Source organism: Bufo gargarizans, chromosome 2, assembly GCF_014858855.1.
Source record: "Bufo gargarizans isolate SCDJY-AF-19 chromosome 2, ASM1485885v1, whole genome shotgun sequence".
Taxonomy (NCBI): domain Eukaryota; kingdom Metazoa; phylum Chordata; class Amphibia; order Anura; family Bufonidae; genus Bufo; species Bufo gargarizans.
Window position 1 is genome coordinate 526,546,956 of NC_058081.1, and position 26,958 is coordinate 526,573,913.

Sequence of the window (26,958 nt, forward strand, 5' to 3'; positions counted from 1 at the left end):
TGGATTCCACTCAGTATCAGCAGATTCTGGAGACCAATGTCCAGGAATCAGTGACAAAGCTGAAGCTGCGCCGGGGCTGGATCTTTCAACAACACAACAATCCTAAACACTGCTCGAAATCCACTAAGGCATTTATGCAGAGGAACAAGTACAACGTTCTGGAATGGCCATCTCAGTCCCCAGACCTGAATATAATTGAAAATCTGTGGTGTGACGTAAAGAGAGCTGTCCATGCTCGGAAGCCATCAAACCTGAATGAACTAAAGATGTTTTATAAAGAGGAATGGTCCAAAATACCTTCAACCAGAATCCAGACTCTCATTGGAACCTACAGGAAGCGTTTAGCGGCTGTAATTTCTGCAAAAGGAGGATCTACAAAAAAAAATTTTCATTTCTTTTTTGTGGTGCCCAAATTTATGCCCCTGCCTAATTTTGTTTAAACAATTATAGCACACTTTTTGTAAATCCAATAAACTTCATTTCACTTCTCAAATATCACTGTGTGTGTTTCCTATATGATATATTTAACTGACATTTTTTATCGTAACAATCAACGATTTATACAGGAAAATCATGACGATTAACAAGATTGCCCAAACTTTTGCATCCCACTGTATGTGGGGACAGTGTGAGGAAATTGCTATGTGGGTGCAAATTACTTTGTGGGGGCAGTGTGGAGGAAATTACTATGTAGGGGCAGTGTGGGGCAAATTACTATGTAGGGGAAATTACTGTGTGGGGGCAAACTACTATATGGGGGCATATCTGTAAAGAATAAATCAAGGCAACTGGACGTACTGTAGATTTCTTGAAAACGTTTCACTTCCAACGAGCTTTCTCAATTCTGAGCGATTGTACAAAAAACTCTGGGAATAAAGATGTAACTGAATCCACATCTGGTAATTAGACCCAGCATTGGGTCAAAGGTGTACGCAGTCCAGTGCAATGAGGAATGCTCAGAACTGTATATCGGCGAAACAAAACAACAACTACATCAGTGTATGGCTCAGCATAGAAGAGCCAAAACCTCTGGTCAAGATTCAGCCGTGTACTTACATCTAAGGGTCCATTCACACGTCCATTGTTTCTTTCCTGATCTGTTCCGTTTTTTGCGGAACAGATCTGGACCAGTTCTGTACCCATTCATTTTCAATGGGTCCTGAAAAAAATCGGACAGCACAATGTCAGATTTTTTTTTCAGGACCCATTGAAAATGAATGGACTGGTCCAGATCTGTTCCGCAAAAAACGGAACAGATCAGGAAAGAAACAACGGACGTGTGAATGGACCCTAAAAGGAACAGGTCACACATTTGAAGACAGTCAAGTACGTGTTTTGGATAAGGAGGCCGATTGGTACAAACGAGGCGTGAAGGAGGCCATCTACGTAAAAATGGAGAAGCCAAGCTTGAATAGAGGTGGGGGGGATAGACATCTATTGTCTGCCACGTATAATGCTGTCTTGACACCTTTTTCTGGGAAGTCGTTATCACCTACTGACTCCAATTAGGATAATGGAATCAACACCTTTGACCCAATGCTGGGTCTAATTACCAGATGTGGATTCAGTTACACATTTATTCCCAGAATTTTTTGTACAGTCACTCAGAATTGAGAAAGCTCGTTGGAAGAACGAGTGAAACATTTTCAAGAAATCTACAGTACGTCCAGTTGCCTTGATTTATTCTTTACAGATATATACCATGACCTGGATAAATGAGAACCTTCACAGACATATATGGGGGCAGTTGGGGGAAATTACTGTGTGGGGGCAAATTACTATGGGGGGATTACTATGTGGGGGCAGTGTGGTGGAAATTACTATATGGGGGTGTTGCTATTGCGGAGGCATTGTTGGGGCAATTCTATTATTTTTGGGGACACTATACAGGATTATTGCCTGGAGCACAATATAGGATGTTATTATTTCTGGGGGCACTCTAGAGGACATTATAGCTGTTGTGGACACTATAGGGACATTTGGGGTAATTTATCAAACTGGTGTAAAGTAGAACTGGCTTAGTTGCCCATAGCAACCATTCAGATTCCACCTTTCATTTTTGACAACTCTTTTTGAAATCCAGTTCTATTTTACACCAGTTTGATAAATGACTCCAATTATGTCTATTAGGGTCACTATTTTTTCAGCAGTATAGTACCTGGGGCATTGGGGGGCACAACGGGCACAGTATTGGGAGTGGCAGCAGGATGACATTGTGGGGACACCAGGGTGGGGAGGTTGATGGAAAAATTTAGAAATCTAACGTGTCTGTGTTACAAACTGTAAAGACGAGATGTGGCTGAAAGAATTTGTCATGGTGGTCTGGGTCAAACGGAGGAGAAGAGGAATGTGAAGGTCTACATGACAGGAGATGTCACTGGATGTAAGAGGTATGTGGTGCTGTATTCTCCTCCATATCTTATTATACTTATATGTATTTTAAATTTGGCAACACAATTTTTTCAGTTTAGGATCCAATTTGGGGTATTTTTTTTTGTCTGAAGGTGTCATATGGCCTAGGAAGAGACTGGTGCTCATGAAGCACCGCAGCCTCTTCATACAAAAAAAAAAAAACTAAACTAAAATGGAGGGAGGGGCCCAAGTTGGTTAGTCAGCCCCGGGCCTATCATGCACTTATTCCGCCCCTGCCTCTGGATTCTTGGTCACTGCCCGCAACACTAGCATAGCTGCCTGCTTCAGTGGGACGCCTCCACTTCTGGTCTCCAGCGCAGCGGCTTCTCGATTTCAGACGTTCGAGGCACACTCATACACAGGTTTTTTTCTGCTGGATGCTAAGAAAATACCAGTTTTTTTGTGAGCTGCCCGTAAATCAACTCTGAACCTGATCCATCATGAAATATCCACACCTAATGTACTCAGAAGCACTACAAATATCAGCTAGTGACTGGCTCATGCAGCCTTATATCTACTCCCCTATTGTGTTAAGATGGCGGAACCATGGTACAAATCAAGCGCTTATTACCTTTTGTATCACTCCTATCGCCTTATAGATTGTAAGCTCTTGTGAGCAGGGCCCTCATTCCTCTTTTCAATGCAAAAAATCTCCCCCATATGTTTGGTATCGCCGCACCTGTAATGACCCCCATGTTATTTATGCCCAAAAATGAACCGCGCAAAATTTATAACGTAAAAACTCAGTGTCATTATTGCTGTTTTCGCCATTCTCTCTCCCGGCAACAGTTAATAAAAGTTAATCAGAAAGCTATGTGTAGCCCAAAATGCCACCATTAAAAACTACAACTTGTCCCAGAATACAAAAAAAGCCTTCATACAGCCACATAGACGGGAAAATAAAAAAGTTATAGTTCTCGGAAGGCGACAATGAAAATATGAAGAAAAAAGTATGGTCTGTAGAGCCCAAAACGGGCCTGTCACTAAGGGGTTAAAGGGGACCGCCATTGTTATGCAACAGATTCGTGGCCAATAGCCTGAGGTGGGCACAGTTGCACCAGTTTCCATAACAACCAATCACATCTCAGCTTTTACTTTCCGACATAAATTAGAGAAATCAAAACTGCAATCTGAATGTTTGCCACAGGCAGCCAATCGCGTTGGAGCTTTCCTCAGCGCCAGTTATACCCGACCCTGACGCTCTTCATATCAGACTTGGAACTGTTACAATTTATTAGCTGGGCTTTTTTCCAGACCGGAAGTACAGTGTGCTATGTGTTGAATGTCTGCGTTCCAGCGACCGGAAGTTAGGTGCGCGCTGTCTTTAGTATCGGAGCAGCAGTGGTCTGGGGGCCGGGCAGGAAGTGCAGTGTGATCGGGGTGGGTTGCTGCTTGTCTGTGGGTGATGTGAGGCAGTGAGAAGCCTGGTCAGGGCGGCATGATGCGGGGCTGGGGGGTGATCACCCCGCTGGTGCTGCTGCAACTGGGGGTCCTCTGTTCCTCTGCGTCAGGTAAGAAGAGCCCTGTGCCCCCGGGGTATCAGTGTGTGTCATGTGCACCTCCCATTACTCTGGCTCCCTATCATCATCATTATAGACCTCTGAGCGCTGCTTAGTACTACTACCACCATCATCACTATGTCTACCAATCTGATATACATTTATCTCTGTATCTGCTTGTTTCATGTCTGTCTTCTCATATCTATCGAATGCTCTTATATCTATTACTTATATATATCTATAGTAGCCAACAGGCAGCACTCCAAAATCAGTAAAAATGAAGAAAATTATTTTATTCACCCATGTGGATATGCAACGTTTCGGCTCAAACTAGAATCTTTCTCAAGCTTTGAGCCCAAACGTTGCATATCCACATGGGTGAATAAAAGCATTTATTTCATTTTTTACTGATTTTGGAGTGCTGCCTGTTGGCTACTTTGTGTATTGGTCAAAAGCCTATCCCTTCGGGCGAGCACCCTTTTTTGTTCAAGTTGGATGTAGTGCTGCCAGATATGTTTATATCTAGCTGTCTATCTATCTATCCTCTATAAGGTGCGCCTCTGTAAGCTATGTATATCTATCTATCCCCTGTCTCCTGCGCCTCTGTAAGGTGCGCCTCTATAAGCTATGTATATCTATCTATCCCCTGTCTCCTGCGCCTCTGTAAGGTGCGCCTCTATAAGCTATGTATATCTATCTATCCCCTGTCTCCTGCGCCTCTATAAGGTGCGCCTCTATAAGCTATGTATATCTAGCTATCCCCTGTCTCCTGCGCCTCTATAAGCTATGTATATCTATCTATCCCCTGTCTCCTGCGCCTCTATAAGCTATGTATATCTAGCTATCCCCTGTCTCCTGCGCCTCTATAAGCTATGTATATCTATCTATCCCCTGTCTCCTGCGCCTCTGTAAGCTATGTATATCTATCTATCCCCTGTCTCCTGCGCCTCTATAAGGTGCGCCTCTATAAGCTATGTATATCTATCCCCTGTCTCCTGCGCCTCTATAAGGTGCGCCTTTATCGTTCGTTCGTTACACGTGGTTCATGTATGTTGTGAGTTCCTACAAATTTCAGTGTGACCAGAGCTTATGTAATAGTCGTACACAATTCGGGTTATTGCACCACATGACCTGTTCACACCCTCAAGTTCTATTCATTCATTAGTATTGCATTTTTACAATAGATTTTTGTTTTGGGGTGGAAGACCTTTATTAAGAGGCATGGGGCGTGTAAGAAATTTGGGGCATTTTACTCCAACACATGTACGAGTGTATGAAATACCAGCGTTAATACATCTCCCCCGACAGTCCGATAAAGTGCCAGAACTTTCCCCAAGTTCTTCCTCCTTTATCTTGTTCTTGATCTCTGGCTGCAGAGCATTTCCTTGTTATTAACCCTCCCTCGTCCAGTGTGTTTATAACCGTGCTCTGCAGCTCATCACTTAATATTTAGGTTTTTTTTGGTAGCATAATCGGAACGGGGAGGTGGACCCCAGCACAGAGACCTCTGTAGTATATGGAGAGATAGGGGCCGTCTTTCCGTATACCCTGTTAGAGCTTGTGGACATGATGGAGGGGGTCTCTGTGTATACGCTGTTTATTGGGGGTCAGTCTTTTTATCTCTCTGTTGCTTTCTGTCTCTAGGTCTCCCTCATATCTATCTTAGGCCTCTTGCACACAAACGTATTTTCGTTCCTTTTTTTTATCATTCATTACAATGGGTCCCCTAAAGAAACAGAAGGTACTCCGTGTGCATTCCTTTTCCGTATTTCCGTTCCGCAAATAAATAGAACATGTCCTATTATTGTCCGCATTACGGACAAGGATAGGACTGTTCTATTAGGGGCAAGCTGGTCTGTTCTGCTAAATACGGAATGCACACGGACATCATCCATGTTTTGTGCGGATCTGTTTTTTGCGGACCACAAAATACATACGGTCGTGTGCAAAAGGCCTTAGAGAAACAAAAATGAATAAACTCCAGGGCACTCCCAGAAAAAGTAAATTTAAAGTAGTGTTCTTTAATCGCCAGACGGCGACATTTCAGTCCTCTTACTGGGACGCTTCTCACTGTTCAGGATGCGTTCAGTGAAACTCGCACCATTTCACAAACAAGTTCAATCAGTTTTCTCTGTATTTCAGCTCAGTGTTTGTTTTTCCCCGCACGGGTGCGATCAGTTTTGATCCGTTTTTTTTTCACTTATAAACAACATCTAGCAACCATCAGTGAAAAACGCACTGCCCCCAGACTGCATCCGGATTACAATGCGGTTTTCACTGAAGCCCCATTCACTTCTATGGGGCCAGGGCTGCATGAAAAACGCAGAATATAGAACCTGCTGCGATTCTCACGAAACGCAGCACTGATGCGTGAAAAAAAAAAACGCTCATGTACACAGACCCATTGAAACTAATGGATTAGGATTCAGTGAGGGTGTTATACGTTCACTTCACGCATCGCACCTGCGTTTGTCCTTCTATAGTGACCATCTGAAATCGGGGTCCATATCTAGTTAGTAATAATATGGTAGTCACGTGAGCATGACTGGTCGTAACGTGACACTTTGACATATGTGACTTCTCCTCCGTATACGCCGTATGAGAAAGCTCTGGAACTTTCCAAGATCTGTTTCAGTTCCTCTCCATTTTCAAATCTCCTTTTTGCTGTCATTGAATGGAATCATTTTGCTGATATTTGGATTCAGATACAGATGTCTCCTGTCATCTGTAGGGATGAGTGAACTTGTGTTTCGGCGTACAGGGTTCGGGTTCTCTTAGAGTACCCTTATGGATTCTGCTACAATAACTTATAGTCCGTGGTAGCGGAATCCATAACAATTCGTAGATAACCCGAAACTTGTACGCCGAACTTCGCTCGACACTACTCATCGTGTGGGATCTTTCCTTATGTTCTTGAACTCTATGGATCTCCTGAAGGGACGTCACTGAAACGCGTGGGAGCAGCGTCGCATACACTGGGTGATAGCTTGTTTCTATGGTCGTGAATTTAGTTGGATCTAGTTTATAAAGTGTGAATCCAGCTTCCAGGCCCTTCTAGAAATCTGTGGCCTGACTGGCTGCCTCCTAGAGCAGGGGTGGGCAACCCGTGGCTCTTGAGCCGCATGTGGCTCTTTGCTTCTTCAAGTGCGGCTCTAGCTGTGGAGCTGGGAAGCAGTCAGACGGCTCACTCTGCACCCCACGCTCAGATCTCTTTTCCTGATCGGGCACTGTTACTACTTTGCAGCTCCAGCTCACTCTCCACTATGTCCTGATGCACACAGTGTGAGAACGTGGTACGTGGAGACACGCACTATGACCTGACGTTGTGCTCATCAGGTCACTGTGGAGAGCATGTCAGACCTGCAGAGTAGCAGGTGCCCGAGCAGGAGCCCAGTGCCTGATCAGGAGAGGGGGAAGAGATTTTTTTAAATCATAGAACTGAGAATGGGGGTCTGATCCAAGCATGGGAGGTCCTGGTCTGAGCATGGGGGGGTCCTGGTCTGAGCATGGGGGGGTCCTGGTCTGAGCATGGGGGGGTCCTGGTCTGAGCATGGGGGGGTCCTGGTCTGAGCATGGGGGGGTCCTGGTCTGAGCATGGGGGGGTCCTGGTCTGAGCATGGGGGGGTCCTGGTCTGAGCATGGGGGGGTCCTGGTCTGAGCATGGGGGGGTCCTGGTCTGAGCATGGGGGGATCAGATCTGAGCATGGGGGGGTCCTGGTCTGAGCATGGAGGGATCAGATCTGAGCATGGAGGGATCAGATCTGAGCATGGAGGGATCAGATCTGAGCATGGAGGGATCAGATCTGAGCATGGAGGGATCAGATCTGAGCATGGAGGGATCAGATCTGAGCATGGAGGGATCAGATCTGAGCATGGAGGGATCAGATCTGAGCATGGAGGGATCTGACACTGGGAGTCTAATTTGTGTTGTCTGATCCGAGCATTGGGGGTCTGATTTGGAGGTCTGATGAGGTTTGGGGATCTTATTTTAGGTCAGATGAGGATTGGGGATCTGATTTAGGAGTCTAATCTGAGGTCTGATGAGAAATATATATTTTATTTTTTTCTCTGCTAATAAAAAATAAGAAATTTTTTTTTTTTATCAGATGAAAAATATTTTTTTTCTCTTATTTTTATTTGTTAAAACCTAGGTGCATCTTGTAGGGCGAAAAATATGGTGACTTGTGTGTAAATGTAAAGCTTGTGGCTCCTGGTGGTCATATGTTTTTTTGGGGGGCTCTTTGTGTCTGTAAGGTTGGCCACCCCTGCTCTAGAGGTTGAGTGCGGTGATAAGTTATGGGGGGATGACTTCTGTAGCTGGGCGGGGGTGGGGGCTTTCATATTAGATTAGAGTCTTCCCTTTCATTTCCATAGAGCAGCATTGTCAGCCGATCACAAGTCCCATCATGTGCTTTGCCCCATGCTGTTTATTAGTTGTGTTTTTCCTGCTGCCCCCGCACTGATCGGGCCATGTGTCACTTGATCCGCCGCCTGGAGCATGATCATGTGTTATGGCGGCTGCTCAGCGACACCTAGAAAACTCCCTTCTTGATCCAAGCTCCCACTGTTGTACTGGACCCACGTTGATTTCCATAGAACCTGCTCCTCTATACTTTCTGTAGGCCTAACTCTTCCCACAGCTGAGGGTTTGTTACAGTTGTATCCAGTCTAGACAATCCTCTGTGAGCTATTTGCACATCAGCTGCACAGATCTCTCCCCTGTCCTGATAGTTTGTTACAATGTTTCAGTGGAGTCTAGGCCATTTTGCTCACAGAAGATCTGGATAGGCCGCAGTTGTAACAAACCCTCAGCTGTGTGTCCTAAAGTAGGGAGGGTTTGCTCCATAGACCTGCAGTTAACGCAGCGCATAGGTAGAAATCTTTTAACAAACCCTCAGCTGTGAGGTGTATTAGGTCTGTACAGGTTTTGGGATTTGGAAGGCAAATGAGAATCCTTCCATTCACTGACATCAAGCAGCTATGGTGCAAAATTGAAAGACAGTGTGTTAAAAATTCAGTATTCAGATCTGTTTTGTCTGCTCGTTACATCATTGCCTGGTAAGAGGAACCTGTTGTATTGCACTTCCTGAGCGGCTTAGTTTATGAATCGATTGCAAAGGCAGCAGTGAGGACTGACACCTACAGGGGAGGAGAGTTATTCTTCATATGAAGACATTTATCTGGGGTATACATGATTGTCATCACTTTTTATTGCAGTTTTTGGTATATAGAGTTACCAAAAAACTGCAATTCTGTCATTTATTTAATGTGCTCACCACGTGGAATAGGTAACTCGGTAGTATTACAGTTCAGCTCTTTAGGGTTACGGTAATACCAGTTATGTGTAGTTTTGTCTTTTTTTTTTTTTTTTTTTTTTCCCCCTTACAGTTTTTAATGTGTACTGTACCATAAATGTAAAGCACCCGTCAGAATTTACTATATTTCTTCATAAATGTGGCCTAAAACTAAGAGTCCTAAAAGTAAATAAAGAACCGCAAATGCGGTCCGAAATACGGCCACGGGGCGCACACGTTTGTGTGAAAGAAGCCTAAACCAAAAAGTCTCATCCATCCACAGTAGTCTTCCAGTAGCCTTCTGGCTTGTCCAGGTGATCTATAGCAAACTGCAGACGGACAACAGTCCTGCCATGCACCCCATTGTTGTTCAGTGACCTCCTGATGGTGGACTCATAGACCCCTTCAGAGGGGCTGGACCAGCAGTGGGGGTTCATACTTAACTGGTCCGCGCCAATGGATTCTGACTGCATCGCTCCACGGATGACTGGGCAGGTCTCTGGGAATCAACATCCTGTTGACGGTTGTCACATGACTTCTGCAGCCAATCACTGGTCGCAGTGGTGATCTGTCACCCTTGTGGCATGTGACCTACCACATGGGTGACAGGTCACCACTGTGCCCAGTGATTGGCTGCAGTGGTCACGTGACAACCGTCAACAGGATGTAGATTCCCAGTGACCCGGGACCTGCATAAGCAGCCGTGGAGCGATGTTTAGTCTTAGGAAAACCCCTTTAACAGTAGCTAATGTTAGTTGCTTAAAGGTTACCTTGGGTTCCTTCTTGACTAGGGCTGAAACGATTACTCGATTGAATCGAGTAAATCGACACACAAAAAAACATTTCGTTTTGTGTCATTTGACCACAGAGCAGCAGTGAAGCGCTCTGCCGAACTCTCTGCATAAGCGCTGTCAGTCACAGCGAAGGGGGCGTGGTTTCCGTGACTTGAAGCAAGGATGCCGCTGCTTCCTTGACTTCAAGCATGTGTGGAGAAGTGCGTTGGGCAGGGAATAAAACAATGTTTTCTAGGGATCTCTCTCTCTCTCTCTCTCTCTCTCTCTCTCTCTATCTATCTATCTATCTATCTATCTATCTATCTATACACACATACATGTATGTATGTGTAAATCTTTCGTCATTTAAAATAATTATTTTGGTGTCTTTATTTTTAAAACTTTTTTTATTTTTTTTTATTTTTTTATACTAACTATTAGCCCCTTTTAGGGACTAGAACCCTTGTCCACCCTGATAGATCTCTATCAGGGTGAATAGGAGCTCACACTCTCCCTGCTGCCCCGGGCTTTGTGCACACAGCAGCAAGGGAGCTGACTATGGCAGCCAGGGCTTCAGTAGCGTCCTGGCTGCTATGGTAACCGATCGGAGCCCCAGGCTTACACTGCTGGGGCTCCGATCGGAACTTCCACTGAGGAGGAGGGAAGAGGGGACCTTGTGGCCTATGATTAATACTGGGGGGCTTGGGTGGGATGGCGCACTGCGCCACCAATGATTAATACTGGGGTTGGGGGGGCCGCACTGCGCCACCAATTAAGATAACTCTCTCATTAATTCATATACAGGAGGCGGGAGCTGGCGATCCGCTGCAGTTAACCCCTCGGATCGCAGCTACAGCTCATAGAGGTCGGGAGCCGGCTATGTGATTCTGCAGCTCCTGCCTCCTGTATATGAATTAATGAGACTTATCTTCATTGGTGGCGCAGTGGCCATAGCCCCGCCCCTCCTCTTGCCCTTCCTCTTCTCATTGGCGGCAGCAGCAGCACAGGGGGAGGGATACACTGCTTCCTTCTCCCCTGTGCTGCTGAGGGAACACAGAGAGCACTGACAGCAGCGCGATCCTTGTTCCCCATTCGTTATCGGAATATCAGCAAAATAGATGCCGATAACTTTCAAAATCCTGAATGTCGGCCGATAATATTGGTAAAACTGATAATCGGTCGATCCCTAACGTTTTCAGTACTTTTGCTGCATCTGCCTTCAGGAAGACAGGCATCATCAGAAACACGCTGCTCGCTACACGCAGGTACTGCTGGCGGCTTGGGATGGTTTTGGGAGGTGACAGGTTCCCTTTAAAACGCTTTTACTGAACCAGGCCATTCTAAGATTGTGTTTTTTGTAAACATATCTTTATTTTTTTCCGACACATAAAAAGGTCATTCCAGCAATTACAATGTAATATACATTCAGGATCGTCAGTACAACGCGTATCAATGCTTGTAAATCGCCTTAGTAGCCTTCTATATTTCTTCACAAACACCCCTTTCCCCCACAATCGCCTACCCTAGCGCACCCTTTTACTGCCTGTCTTGGCCGTCTCCAACATCATTATTGTCTGCCTGCCCAATCATCTGTTCCCTGATAGACCAGAGGGAGAGGCTAATTTCCCTAACGTTCCTTTCATTTGTTCTTTTAAGAACCAAGCCGTGCATCTAAACGGATCCATCAGTGTTCGGATCTCCTCATCTGTAAGGATCAAATATATAAAACCCCTCCATTTTTTCATTAGCCCTTTGATCATGCTTTCCGTTTTTTGCTCTGCTGCTAAGAATTCCATCCTTAGACATTTCTGACATGCTGGATGTATTTGGTCTTGGCCAGTGGCATAACGGGCATCTCTTGGCTGCCAGGATGCATAAATGAATCGTGTGGGTTAGTTTTAGGTTATCTGGGTGACTATGGAACAGTATTGTCTCTACTGACAATGGCAAATGAAACTTCAGTGATATAAGTTGGTGTTACTCATCTTGCATTTTGGACGTTGTGTTAGTACATAGGAGTCATATGAAAACCATAAATAGCTCTATGCATTATCTTGAATTGAGTTTCACGTCATTTTTCGCATGGCGCCGCTTTTCTCACCTCCATCCAGCCCTGTATGATTCTATCTTGAATATTGGGAACTTGTAGCTCATTTTCCCAGGGCCTGAACGTCTTTACCGTTGCGGCCTCCAAATTCCTCTTTTGCAGTCGAAGGGCGAAATCAGCAAGGGATAAATAGTTATGATTTGATAGTTTCAAGGAATCAAATTGGTTGGATGGAAACTCTCGGAAGAGATCCCTCAGCCTACCTTTTAAGAAATTCGCGACCTGCATGTATGCTAGAAATTGTTTTGGGGTCAATCTATACTTTGAGCAAACCTCATTTAACAGAAGGTATCTGTTTTCCGACTCATGCCATAAGTCCCCCACAAATCGAGGCCGTATTCCCTACACACCACTTTCCAGGTTGCCACTGTCTTTTATTAGGATTCTCAAAGGTGGGAGATTCGCATATTTCGTGTGTAACAGGGCCGCTAAAGACCACGGTTGGGCTAATTGAGATTCTATCTCTAAATTAGAATAATGACTCGACTGAGTTATTCAATGGATACAGTGTCTGAAGTAGGGTTATTGCGGGTGTTAAAATTTCGATACCCAATTGATACTTTTGTCCCGGTATCGATACGATACAGAGATTTAATTTTTTTTTTTAATACTGGGCTGTGCTGCTGCGCAGTCTAGTATCTCTGAACATGAGAGCTCTGCTGTTCGCGCGCTCATGTTTCCTAAGCAGCACAGGGGAGATGGAAGCAGTCTCTCCCTCCCCCTGTGCTGCCACCAATGAGAAGAGAGGGTGCACTGCGCCACCAATGATACGGCCTTTCCTACACAGAGCGGCGCCCAGAGATGTCCCTGCACTTGCCATTATTCCTGGGCACCGCTCCGTTCGCCCGCTGCGCCCCATTACTGTCTCCTCTCCTGCTCCATATGCTAATTACTATCGGAGCAATGGGGAGGAGACATCAGCTTCTCTAGTGGGCGTTCCTTCTCCCTGCGCTGCGCTGCAATTGGACAGCGCTACAGCCAGGTCTGTGTAGCCTAATACTGAAAGTCTTTAACGCATAATACAGGAGGCGGGTGCCGGCAGCAGAATCGCATTGCCGGCACCCTGCCCCTGACAGAGAGCTGCGATCAGCGGCAGATAACCCCTCGGGTGCGGCACCTGAGGGGTTAACTGCCGCTGATCTGCCAGTACCCGCCTCCTGTATTAAGGGGTAATTATCATTGGTGGCGCAGTGCGAAGTCGAAGCTTGACCTCCTCAAGGATGGCCAAAACCTTGCGTAGGTTAGCAACCGCTGCCCGTCCTTTTATGAAGCCCACCTGTGGGTTGGCTATTATTCTAGGCATCACCTCACCCAGCCGCATTGCCATTATTTTTTTACATGATTTTGATGTCCACATTGATGAGTGGAATGGGCCTATACGAAGACGCCAAAAGTGGGTCTCTCCCTCGGCTTCGGTAACCACTTAATGTGGGCAACATTTGTTTCCATGGGCATGGGGTTACCTCCCAAGTATACATTATAGATCGGTGTTAACAGTGGCACAATTCTATCACTAAGAATCTTGAAAAACTCCCCCGAATATCCGTCAGGTCCTAGTGCCTTCCCCAGTGGCATAGAAGAGATAACCCCCGTCACCTCTGAGGGCGACATCGGGGCATTTAGCATATTTAGATCATCAGAGGAAATATGCGGCATCTTAACTTTCTTAAATTCTTCCCAGGCCTCCTCATTCTCCATCTCTGCCTCATAAAGATTTTTATAAAAGTCCCTAAGAACCATATCCAGATCTATACAACTGGGCTTCTCCCTGAGATCGGAACATTTGTTCCCTCTTCTTTAACCAGTGTTCATGTTCAACCTTCTCTTTTTTTTCCAGATTTGTTCCAACTCGTCAGATGGTCAAGTTTTTGAAATCTGTATAAGCTCTCCGGAGTGCCTTGCTATGGGTATCTATATGGCATTCTACGCTTTTCTTTAATCCTGCCACATGGGATATCAACTTGCCCCGAAGCACCTCTTTTGCTGCATCCAATGTTAGCTGAGCATTATCTGGGTTATTATTCAGTTCCATATATTCATCCCACCACCCAACAACTAGTTTACAGAACTCCTCATTCTCATACAGATCCGAAGGAAAGCGCCAGATATAGTCCTTCCCTCTAGGCACACTATCCCGGAACGTTGACAATAGGGGTGTATGGTCGGAAATAACCATGTCTGCTATCTCTGAGGATAAGCATCTGCCAAATAGGGAGGCCGATACCAGAATATAGTCTAAGCGCGACCATGACTTGTGGGTGAAGTGTGTACCAAGTATCTACCAGACCCATGGACGTCGTCATATCATTCAGTATCGACTCATGTCTTTTCGCCGGTGGTTTGCCCATCCTGTCCGATCTACTATCCTCTTCCCAATCGGCCACTACATTCATATCTCCCCCCCCTTCCCCATCACTTTGTAGTGAATCGGGTCCAACAGTAGTCTGCCCGCTAAGTTAGAGAAGCAGGTATCATGAGTTTCATTAAGGCCATAAATATTGTATATACTCGGTAAACTATTGTATACTATTATATACTCAGTAAACTATTGTGTATATACTCAGTAAACCTCACGATTTGAGGGTAACTTGAGCAATCCGCCCGTCTTCATGAGCAAAATGAGAATGTACTGAATAAGGTAATCCTTTCGGCAATAGTATCAGAACCCCTGCTTTACGAGCCACCGACTGAGACCCCATCACCATTCCCACCCACAATTTCCCCATACGCGGGAAATCTCTCTCCTCCAAGTGTGTTTCCTGGAGGAGCGCGACGTCAGCCCGCAGCCTGTTTAGGTGACGTAATACCATCATCCTTTTTTGCGGGGATCTGAGACCCTTAACGTTCCACAAAATTATGTTAACCATAGTGACCAGCTTTCATGAATATCAATAACCACGGACATGGGACAGGTTTTGGATAGATAGGGTAATATTGTGATCATTCCCAGCACATATAACTCGCCTCCCAGCCCATATACCAACCTAATGAACATACAGATTTTAACAAAGTTTAGCAAAACATAGAAGATATTCACTCTATACCCTCCTACATAACTCTTCTGAACTTTACTTCTTCCCGACATGGTAGTAGTACTACACATTATATTTAATATCCTATTAACTCCCCCTCTTACTACCCTCCCATGAGATGCGCCGCCTATTATTGAGAACCCCTAATTCTAATGGGAGAAACGTGCAACATCAATCAAACGGAGCTGATAAAAAGTCTCAGGCGTCCCATTATAAAATAAATCCGATAACAATACCTAGTCCATCAGGGATGTAACAACTCTTGTTCACCCCCGTGGGGACCCGGCGTGTTAGCCATAGCCCGGCCCCGAAACTGCTAATTGCATGCTCCTCCTGGAGCAGAGTCAGGTCACCCATTTCGCCTTTTTGTGCTGTTCTTTTGGTGAGTCTCTGGATCTCAGGTTGGGGTCCCCTTGGTCTCCTTCCGATCCGGGAGATTGAGCTGGTGCTGGAGACAGTTTCCTCCTTCCCACTTGTATCTCTGCCTCTATGTTCAACGCCATTACCGCTTCTCTAGGTGTTTGAATGTGGCTATTGTGCCGTCCTCGTGGAAAAACTTTCAGCGTGGCTGGGTAAAGAAGTGTAAACCTCATCTTCCTGTAAAAGAGCTCTGAGCAGATCCCCGAAAAGGCTCTGCGTGTCTTAAGAACTTTAGCGGAGGCATCATTAAACATGAGAACTGAATGTCCTCGTACTGTCCTTGCGCGCAATTTTTTTTTTGTAGGCTTTCAGAATTTCCGCCTTATCCGCATAGTTCAGGAATTTCATGATGACTTTTCTGGTTCTATGACCCCAACCCGGGGTCTTACGCTGGCCACCAGCTTTTTTCGTAGGCGGAATGCAAATCGGGGCCCACGCGATGCGCTCTTTCCACCTACAGATCATTTGTAGGCCTACTGCCTCGGGTAGTTTGCGCTCGCAAATGTGTATTAACACTTGCGGGGGGTATGTCCTCTAAGAGAACTATCAAGCGCAGATTGCTCCTTCTGGAGCGATTTTTAAGTTCATCGACTTTGTCCGCCAATCTTTTTTAATCTCCTCCTTTTTTAGTCACCTCTTTTAAGGCAGATTGCATCGTTAAGACCTCAGACACCACCATTGTGTACTTAGTCTCCAAATGTTCTATATGCTGCGCATGCTGGGCAATGTCTGCCTTCATGTGCTGGATGGCCTGCGCTACTGCTGAAGACAATGATTTCTGCAGGTCCGGTAAGAAGCGTGCAGCGACCTCCAGTGCTAACTGGCGATAATCGATCCCCATACCTTCACCAGGTTTCTCATTCTCCGTCTGTTGAGCTGGAAGGCCGGCAGAGTTTTCCGCCTTTTCAGTGTTGGGCGCCATGTCGTGTGTCCCGTTTGCGGGCTTGGCAGCTTTGAGGTTCATCTTTTGCTTTGATCTGCTCGCCAACGTGAGCAGGTAGCAATCCATGCACAGGACCGGACCACCTGGATTGTATAAGCGTCCGATTAGCTGGGACCTCGTCCCAATTTGCGGGGAGTAGCGGGTAGTACGGGAGAGCAGTCGGGGAGCTCGCACTTTACGCAGCTATCTATGGCAGCGCCAGAACCGGAAGTCTTCTGAGATTTTCTCGTCACATATTGTACTTCATGACATTGGTAAAATTTAGTCAAAATATTTCATTTTTATTTATAAATAAAATACCAAATTTACCAAAAATGTAAAAAAAAAATTGCCAATTTAAATTTCTCTACTTTTATAATAGATAGTAACTCCAAAAATAGTTATTACTTCACATTCCCCATATGTCTACTTCATGTTTGGATCATTTTAGTTAAGAAGCAAATCTTGAAATTTGGCTCTCCCAGAAGGCAGCCACGATGCCTATGGAAGGCATTGGGCTGCCTTCCCTGCCATCGGATCCCCGTCGCAACAGCGCGGGGACCCAATGGATACCCTGCACATGTCTGAAGCCCGCATGTTAAGTGGTCTGTAGGCTGGGCAGGGCTTAATGCGCCGGCATCAGTGATTTCACAGATGCCGGCGCATACAGCAGGGGTCTGTCTATTAGTGACTGCTGGGCCCCTGCCGCGGATCAGGCGAGTGCAGCTCCTGCACCCTCCCCATCAGTGCGCCGTATATGTATGGCGCTGAACATTAAAGGGTTAAGCCCCATTCACATGTCAATGTTTGGTAAGTGATTTCCATCAGTGATTGTGAGCCAAAACCAGGAGCGGAGCCTCCACAGACATAAGGTATAAGGCCTCTTGCACACGAACGTTGTGTGCCCGTGGCCGTATTGCGGGTCCGCAGTGCACTCGGCATCACGGATACGGACCCATGCACTTGAATGGGTCCGTAATCACGGAGATTCGGAACGGAAGCACTACGGATTGCTTCCGTGCCTCTGCACCGCAAAAAAATAGAACATGTTGAAGTTGAATGGGTCTCAATCCATCCTGGCTGCCGCAAGGCCGTTGCCCGTGCATTGGGGACCACAAATTGCGGTCCCCAATGCACGGAACGGACCCACAGTGGCCATGTGCAAGAGGCCTAAGGGAAAGACCTGCTCCTGTTCTGTGTTTAGAGCCGTACCTGGTTTTGGCTCAAAATCACTGATGGAAATCACTGACCGAACACTGACGTGTGAATAAGGCATTATTTGTGCCGTGATACACTTCCACAAATGTGTTATGAAGATCAGACTTTGACCTGATTGAAAACACCTGACTCTAATTTAAGACAACGACGTGTTGTCCGCATCTTTTGTGGCCCTATTGAAATGAATAGGTCTGCACCCTGTTTCGCAAAATTGCAGAATGGGTGCGGACCCGTTCATACGGCAGTGTGAATGGGCCCTTAGGGTAATAGGTAATAATGTGGCGGTGGTGTATACATGATGACTTACAATCCAGCCGATATAGATTATCTTTATTGGGGTAGTCTGGATTCGGTAAATATGGCTTACTTTTTGCAGTATATTTTTTAAGGATAGTTGCTTTGATTTGGCATTACAGCCAGATGATTACTGCAAACACTGTGTGCGGCACTGGAGGATTTGGTATAACTGTATAACCTTTTCGTCATATGGTACATATTTTGCTGCCGAAAACCTGCATCGTAAACCGCAGGAATTACATGCCAAACTCGTCAAGGATTTCACCTTATGAGTAATGAAATGCTGATTTCTTCCCCCCCCCCCCCCCCCAAACACATACAGCTAACTTCTGCTTTTAAGACATTTTGTGAGTATTTTTACATTGCTTTTTCTTTGTGTCAGCAATGTTGTTTCTTGGAAATGTTTGATCTTAAAGGGAACCTGTCACCGGGATTTTGTGTATAGAGCTGAGGACATGAGTTGCCAGATGGCCGCTAGCACATCCGCAATACCCAGTCCCCATAGCTCTGTGTGCTTTTATTGTGTAAAAAAAAAAGAAAAAGATTTGATACATATGCAAATTAACCTGAGATGAGTCCTGTCCCTGACTAATCTCACTTACAGGACTCCTCAGGTTAATTTGCATATGTATCAAATCTTTTTTTTTTTTTTGCACAATAAAAGCACACAGAGCTATGGGGACTTGGTATTGCGGATGTGCTAGCGGCCATCTAGCAACCCATGTCCTCAGCTCTATACACACAATCCCGGTGACAGGTTCCCTTTAACCCACAGAAAAGTTGAGAGATTACTGTGTTTGTTTGCTAAAGTCCTCCTGAGTTTCAGATGACACCGTTGCCTGTGGGCTTGAATAGTCACTTTTTATTCACCTGTAATTGTGTGGAGCACTGGACACATTGTAATCACTCTCAACATAAAATCATCATATAATATTGCCCCCTACAGAGAAGAAAATAACGATTGTAATGCTGCACCCTATGTACAATAATATAACTACTATAATGCTGCCCGCTATGTACAAGACTATAATTGCTACTAGAAAAGCTACAATTTCTGGGGATATTGTGTGAAGTGTTCTTGCCTCCACCAGTAGTCTTCAACTGTCGTGGGCGGAGTGGCTGGAGTAACTGTGGAAAGGTTGGACTGGGCAGAGTTACTGTTTGGAGTGAGTAAAGATAGTAAACATTACACTAACCAGTTGATTGATCAAATTTAAAAAATGCACATAGCAAGCTTGATAGAGTGAGAAATGCATTTCAACTTTTATTTATTTATATAGCACATTTAATTGTAATATTGTTGCCCAAACGGCTTCACAGTTACATTAAAAACATACATTTATAAAAACATTAGCAGCCGATTTGTGTAGGTGGGCTTGAAAATGAGGGAGTGGTGGCAGTTTAGAAATCATGTCCTGATTTATTTTAATTTTTTTTCAGCTCGCACTCTAGCTTTTGTCACTATGCTGGCTGCTCACACACCCGGGTTCCTATGGCAACTCTTGCTGTAGAGTGAGTTATTAAAAACTATATATCCTACAGCGAATAGCTTTATATTGTGAGAATCACAAGACCCAGACCTACATTTTGATGCATAGTATGTCTCTGAAATATTAAAAATAAAGGCACAGTCGCAGCTTAGAAATTGCCCTTCAAATTTGAGGTGGCTATTGTGCAGTTTCAATCAATGTCAATGGGCTTCATGAAGTGCAAACAAATAGTCATATTGTGAAAACTATCAGGACTATGGCTTAGCTGTGGACATTTTTAGTGGCAGCAGGGATAGCTGAACGTTTTGATATAAGATTTGTGTAGGTGGGCTTGAAAATGAGGGAGTGGTGGCAGTTTAGAAATCATATCCTGATTTTTCAGCTCACACTCTAGCTTTTGTCAGCTCCCACTCGTCACACCCCTGCTACTATTCCAGGGATTATCAGGACGACTCGGGGTCCGAGGTTCCTGGGTAGGAGCCGTCCTACCATCTGGGTCCGGTCATACAGTTAGGAGTAAGGGCGAGGATTAGGTAAGCTTTAGGAGGTGACCTGCTCCCATATCCCAGCTTCCTGGCCTAGTTGCTATCCCATCTGCTCTTTATTGTACGGTGGGAGTTTTCCCCCACCGTGACAGTCTACCATTGTATTTTTACTTTCTTCTAAACTGGTCTGATTAACTAATATATCTTTTTAGCCGTCAGAGCTCTATTTCCATGATCCAGCGCTCCAAATCCACTGTATAGACCTAGAGATGTATGGTAAACATCTATCTTCCTGCAGCCACCACTAGAGGGGGCTAACTGCAGTGGTAATATACATTAAACCCTATTGTTTACTCACTATGGCTGATTCTTGATGTCTGGCAGCTTGCTTACAGTGTGTTGCCAAGTAGTGTTGCATTACCATGACATCTGGTGGCGGTAATAAGAAAATAAGAGCCCTAGGTGACGTTATCAGCACATGTGCAGTAGTCACTTTGCTGCTGGGGATGCACCAATGGTATAAATGTGTATGGTAGGTGTGGGATTACTGGGACAGGCGAGATGCCGAGGCCTGTCGGTCTTAGGGCTCATGCACACGACCATATGTATTTTGCGGTCAGCAAAAAACAGATCCGCAGAAAATATGCATGACATACCTGTGCGTTCCGTATTTTGCGGAATGGAACAGCTGGCCCCTAATAGAACAATACTATCCTTGTCCGTAATGCAGACAATAATAGGGCACGTTCTATTATTTTTTATTTATTTTTTTGCGGAATGGAAATATGGACATACGGAATGCAGACGGAGTAACTTCCATTCTTTGCGGATCCATTGAAATGAAAGGTTCTGCATATGGTCCGCAAAAAAACGGAACGGCCAAGGAAAGAAAATACGTTTGTGTGCATAAGCCCTTAGAGAGGGAGGGACAATGGATACACTGGGTCTGTGGTGCACAAAGGGGCTCCAGATATCTCATTAGTATAATTATTTATGTAGCGAAGGTACGCTTTTAATCCTGCCAGGAATTATGCCTGGTTTAATAATGTTCATCCACCTGACAGATGGCCTTTAACACCTACAAAATGCATAGAATGACAGCGGTAAAGACTGACAAAGTAGAAACAAGGGTGTTGAGGTAACTCCATAATAATGAATATTTTTGTTGGGGGGGGGGGCTTTTGAGCAAAATCTCTATTTATCCTGAGCTTCCTGGTTCATAGATCGAATGTGAAAAGCACAGGCAGGGATTAGGAATAGAGGTTGAGTCATACATTTCCCTTCTTATTTCCATGCTCTGCTCTGTCTGGGAGATCCCTATAGCTTGTTTTCATCCGGGTCAGACGGTTTCTTATCCCAGGTAGGGAGAGAGGGAGTGTGGGTTGAATTTAATTGCAGGGTATGCAGAAAGCTGGGTGACAAAGGGGTAGGGGAGTAACCCTTTATCCTGGGGTGTTTGGGTTAAAATTCAGCAAATGCTCCAGATTTATGGTTGCTCTTTCTGCCTTTGGTTTGCAGGACTCACCGAAGTCTCGATGGGAAGGTTTACAGATGTTAAACTGAATCGTTCCTCCCCCATGGAGTTTATTCTGCAGAACATTCCCAGCAATGTATCCTTCATCCTCTTCCAGGTGCACAGTCAGTATGTCAACGTGACGCTGTCCATCGACAAGGTGTGTACCCAACAAAGCGGTCCCCTGTACCCCGCACTGTCCTCCACACCACTGTGGACCACCAGCCATGTATCCAGAAGATGACCAGGCTGGCCTTCACAAGTGATTGGAGGTCTAGTGGGGGGACACCAAGCAACTTTCCATTATGGAGACCTCATTTCCAGTGGTTTTATTCTTTATTTATGCTGTCGGAGCTACATTGATGAGGGGAGCTGAAACTACAGAGTCCTCTAATTCTAGTGAGTTCCTGGGGTCCTCCTGACACATATTAGGGCTCATATGTGACCATATGTTTGTGTCCACAGCCGTTCTGCAATTTTGTGGAACGGATGCGGACCCATTTACTTAAATGGAGCAGCAAAAGATGCAACCAGCACCCCATGTGCTTTCTGCATCTTTACTTCTGTTCCTTGGCCCCACAAAAAAGATAAAACATGTCTTATTCTTGTCTGAAATTTGCAGACAAGAATAGGCATTTCTACCATAGGGCTGGCCGCTCCGTTCCGCAAAACGGATAATCTAAATGAAGATAGAAAAATGCACATACGATTGTATATATACTATAGTAGTCAAGTAAATTAAATGTATAGTACATGCCCACTTACATATTTAGTTTATCCTGTACTGATCCTGAGTTAAATCCAGTGTTATACTCCAGAGCTGCACTCACTATTCTGCTGGTGGAGTCACGGTCTACATATATATTACTTATGCTGTACTGATACTGAGTTACAACCTGTATTTTACTCTAGAGCTGTACTCGCTATTCTGCTGGTGGAGTCACTGTGTATCCTGTACTTATCCCAAGTTACATCCTGTATTATACTCCAGAGCTGCATTCACTATTCTGCTGGAGGAGTCACTGTGTACATACATTACATTACTTATCCTGTACCAATCCTACAGGATTTACTGATGCTTGATATTAGGTACACAGTATGTATAAGTAGTAACTCCAAGAGCAAACTTGTGAGTGCAACTCTGGAGTATAATTTATTTTATGCATTTATGCTAACCACTGAGCCACCGGGCTGTATATACAGCATAATATTACATGCTGTAACTCAGGATCAGTACAGGATAAGCAATATATGTACACAGTGAATCCACCAGAAGAAAAGCGAGTGCAGCTCTGGAGGTGTAACTCGGGATCACTACAGGATAAGGCTACTTTTACATCAGCGTTTTCCTTTATGGTATTGAGATCCGTTATAGGATCTCAAAACCGGAGGAAAACGCTTCAGTTTTGTCCCCATTCGTTGTCAATGGGGACAAAACTGAGCTGAACGGAACTGAATGCACCAGAATGCATTCCTTTTTATTGCTTTCCAGTGCCAGACTCAAAATCGCTGTAGTAATGTAATATATGTACACAGTGACTCCGCCAGTAGAATAGTGAGTGCAGCTCTGGAGTATAATACAGGATGTAACTCAGGATCAGTAAATGATAACTATTGTAATGTACAGATGTAGCCAAGCTAAAATTGACTCTGATAACCAAGATAACACTGTGCCATGTGTTATCTTGTGACAAAGCCTTTGAATTCCATTGAAAGTTAGTTATAGTTTTCTTGCCATTCTTCATGCGTTAACGAAGTTTAGCTCAGCTACATCTGTATGTACACATTGACTCCACCAGCAGAACAGTGAATGCAGCTCTGGAGTGTGATAGACTGAAGACCTGGTGGAGTCATTAGCTTGACCTCCAGTCATGGGTAGGAGTGACATACAACATCTGTGTATAACATACCTTAATTCTATTAAAGGAGTTATCCGAGAGTATGAAATGTCCCCCCACATTGAATATACTTAGCCGGGTCCCCGCTCCCTACGCCGCTTCTGGTCCCCACATTGCTGCTGCTGCTTCTCCCCGTGCATGGATAAAATATCCGGGTTGAGGGGGGGAGCAGCCAATGGCAGACGGGAATGAGCCTCCCTAGCATCGTGGATATGAAAAGTTTAAATCATCACTCCTTTTTCCAGTTTTACATATAAAAATATATAGACAAAAAAATAAACAGCAGGTATCACTGCATCTAAAATGTCTGAAATGTAAAAATATTAAAGGAAACCTGTCATCACGTTCTAAGGGTATTTTCACACTTGTGTTTTTCTTTTCCGGCATAGAGTTCCGTCCTAGGGGCTCTATACCGGAAAAGAACTGATCAGGCAACTAATAAGACACACCCTCTATGATTGCTTGTCTCCACCCCTTCTCCTCCAGGTCTTGCAGCTGCACAGTATACATTATATGATCAGTGTGAGATGAGGAGTGTTAGTTTAGTGCAGGTGCAGTGTTTGATGTGTCTGGTCAAATGATCCTCCATCAGCGGCCATGTGGACAGGACCTTTGTGTGGACAGCACAGAAGATTTGCCTACCAAGTATGCATGGATGAGGAAATATAGTAAATGACAACAAAAGCTATGAGTGCCATATAAATGAAACTTATGGTGATGTCTGTTTTTCGCTCCAACATTCTGTGAATTGTTTTTATTTTTATTAATATCATATGGATTGGCACTCATTTTTGTTCCTTATACAAAGCTCCAAATGTCCAGCATAGTCTAGACTTGCATGCTAAAATCTCATTTGCCTGCATTCACCACTAGAGGGAGCTTACTGCATACTGTTCATTCATGGAACTCAACAATAACTCTGTATACAGTTAGATATGATGCACCCCCTAGTGGTGACTGCAGGCACATGGGATTTTACAATGCATGGGATTTGAAGCTCTGTATGGTAAAAACTGTTAGCTTTAGTATTGTGCCTAGTGATGGCTGAGCTGCATGCCTCCTTCACTAATAGGCAATTCTTCTACGTTTCTTGTCTTTTAGACTCCAACTATAAATGACTCTGAGACTGGCAGCGACACAGGACTCCTGACCGTCCTCCGCACCAACCAGACTCGCGCCACCTGGTACCTGGAGACTGCCAACCCGGATCCTCTGTTGGCATCAGCTGTCAGTATCCCATACACAGAGAGGGGTAAGTACCAATCTGGTGTAAGTGACCCAGAACCTTGTTACAAAATATTGCTACCCTCCTCCAATAAATATTACTATTAATTATTTTTTGGAACTGTAATGCCATAATATATAGCTCTTACATTGGGTGACATCCATTATAGGCATATTTGCTTTCACGAGGCTAAGAAAGTCATGGGCGTGGTAGAAGCTTTAACCTCCTAACAGTCGCATTAAAATTTTCAAAACCCTCCCAAAAATGTCACATTTTTTTTTTATTGTAGATTTTTAATGTATGAAGTAAATATTTTGGCACGCAACTCAGGGGACAAAAGTTCATTTTTAACCCCTTAGTGACAATACGAATGTTAGCCTTAAGGCTAAGTAACCTTTTTGCCCTTTTTGTTCTAGCAGTTAAAACTTTTTAATTTCTTTCATTTTTATTTTGTGGGATTAGTTGTAGGTTTTTTAGGAATGATTTTGAGGTCTATATAGTGTATAGAATAACTTTTTTTTTATTTTTATTTCTAGGGTAAAGATATAAAAAAAACATCATTTTTAAGATTATTTTGTGGAATTTATTTACGGTGTTCACTTTGTGGTATAAATCATTAACTTGTACAATGATGATGATGCCAATTTTTTTTTTTTTGCGAGCTGTTGGCTCCCCAACTGTTCCCCCCCTTCCTTCTTCAGACTAAAGGTTAGAGGCAGCTTTAGCTGCTCATATCTCTGGATCGGTAGCAGCTAGAGAGATGGCAGAATCAGCATTTTCTTCATTATATCAGAAGATATCACATATTGGGATGGTAGTGACTGCAACTGAAGGTGAAAGTAAAAGCAGATTATAGTGCTTTTATTCCCAAATTGATTGGAATGCCAGCTTTCAAACAAGACCAGGCACATATCTGTATCTGCTATAAATCTGGAGATATGAGCAGCTAAAGCAGCCCTCCACCTGCTGCTCGAGCTGTGCTCAAGGTAAACAGTTAAAGGGGTTGCCTCGCCTCAGCAAATGGTATTTATTATGTAGAGACATTTTATACAAATCACTAATGTATTGTGATTGTCCATATTGCTTCCTTTGCTGTGATTTTAATTTTTTATTCCCCCCCCCCCCCAATCACATTATACACTACTCATTACCATGGTTACGACCACCTTACAATTTATCAGTGGTAATGCTTGAACACTATAGGAAAAAGTGCCAGGACCGTGGGAGCTCACATAGGTCGATGCTTTTTTCATAGTGTGCAAGCACGGCCGCCTCTGCTGAATTGTAAGGTGGTCGTAACCATTGCAACAAGCTGTGTATAATGTGACGGAAAAATAAATCCAGCCAGCAAAAGAGTTAATATAGACAATCACTATACATTAGTAAGTGCCTACTTTATCTACATGATAAATGCCATTTGCTGAAGTGCCAAACTGCTGAACATTGAGTAGTAGACGGAGTTGGCTACTGCAACACTGGATCGGTGCTGCAGTTACCAGCTGCACTCATCACATACAGCTGTGCCATACCAGTGCTGGAGCTACTTTGAAACATCCGATTAGCAAGGGTGCAGGATGTAGGCCATCAGTGTTAAAATCCTGGACAACCCCTTTAACCTCTTGCGGACACATGATGTACCGGTACGGCATGATGTCCTGGTACTTAAGTACACATGACGTACCGGTATGTATTTGAGCAGGCACCTTGGATCAATGCGCAGGGGGTTCCCGTGACACCCTCCCATCCCCCCGTGTCAGCGATCGCCCCGCAAACCGCAGGTCAATTCAGACTTACGGCTTTTACTGTAGGTTGTGGCGGCGGCGCCATCGGGTCCCCATGCGGCTGTAGAGGGGACCCGATGGCATGGAAGGCAGCGCAATGCCTTCCTTAGGCATTGGCGCTGCCTTCCGGTGACGAGCCTGTGGCTGGATCTCACAGGCCGGAAGCTGTAGGAGTAATATACACTGTATTACTCATACAGCCAATGCATTACAATACAGAAGTATTGGAATGCAGTGTAAAGGGGATTAGACCCCTAAAAATTTAAGTCCCAAAGTGGGACAAAAAAAAAATTAAGTAAAAAAAAAGTTTAAAAAATAAAGCCCCCCCCCCCCCCAAAAAAAAATGTAGTTTGAAGTAAAAATAAACAAAAACTTAATTTTCCCAAATAAAGTTTTAAAAAAAATTGGGACAAAAAAAGACTTATTAGGTATCGCCGTGTCCGTATCGACCGGCTCTATAAACATATCACATGATCTAACCCCTCAGATGAACACCGTAAAAAATAAAAACTATGCAAAATAATTTTTTGGTCACCTTACATCACAAAAAGTACAACAGCAAGCGATCAAAAAGGCCTATGCCCACTAAAAT

At 44.5% G+C, this 26,958-nt stretch overlaps 1 protein-coding gene across 1 annotated transcript in view; it reads left to right on the top strand.

Moving 5' to 3' along the window:
* The first annotated feature begins 3,736 nt into the window (after nt 1-3,736).
* TM7SF3 (transmembrane 7 superfamily member 3) overlaps nt 3,737-26,958 on the top strand; it is a 36,901-nt gene continuing 13,679 nt past the window's right edge. The window contains exons 1-3 of the mRNA XM_044281456.1: nt 3,737-3,923; nt 21,468-21,622; nt 24,462-24,612. Coding sequence (XP_044137391.1) covers nt 3,851-3,923; nt 21,468-21,622; nt 24,462-24,612 — 379 coding nt within the window. The 5' untranslated portion in view covers nt 3,737-3,850. The remainder of the gene's footprint in view (nt 3,924-21,467; nt 21,623-24,461; nt 24,613-26,958) is intronic.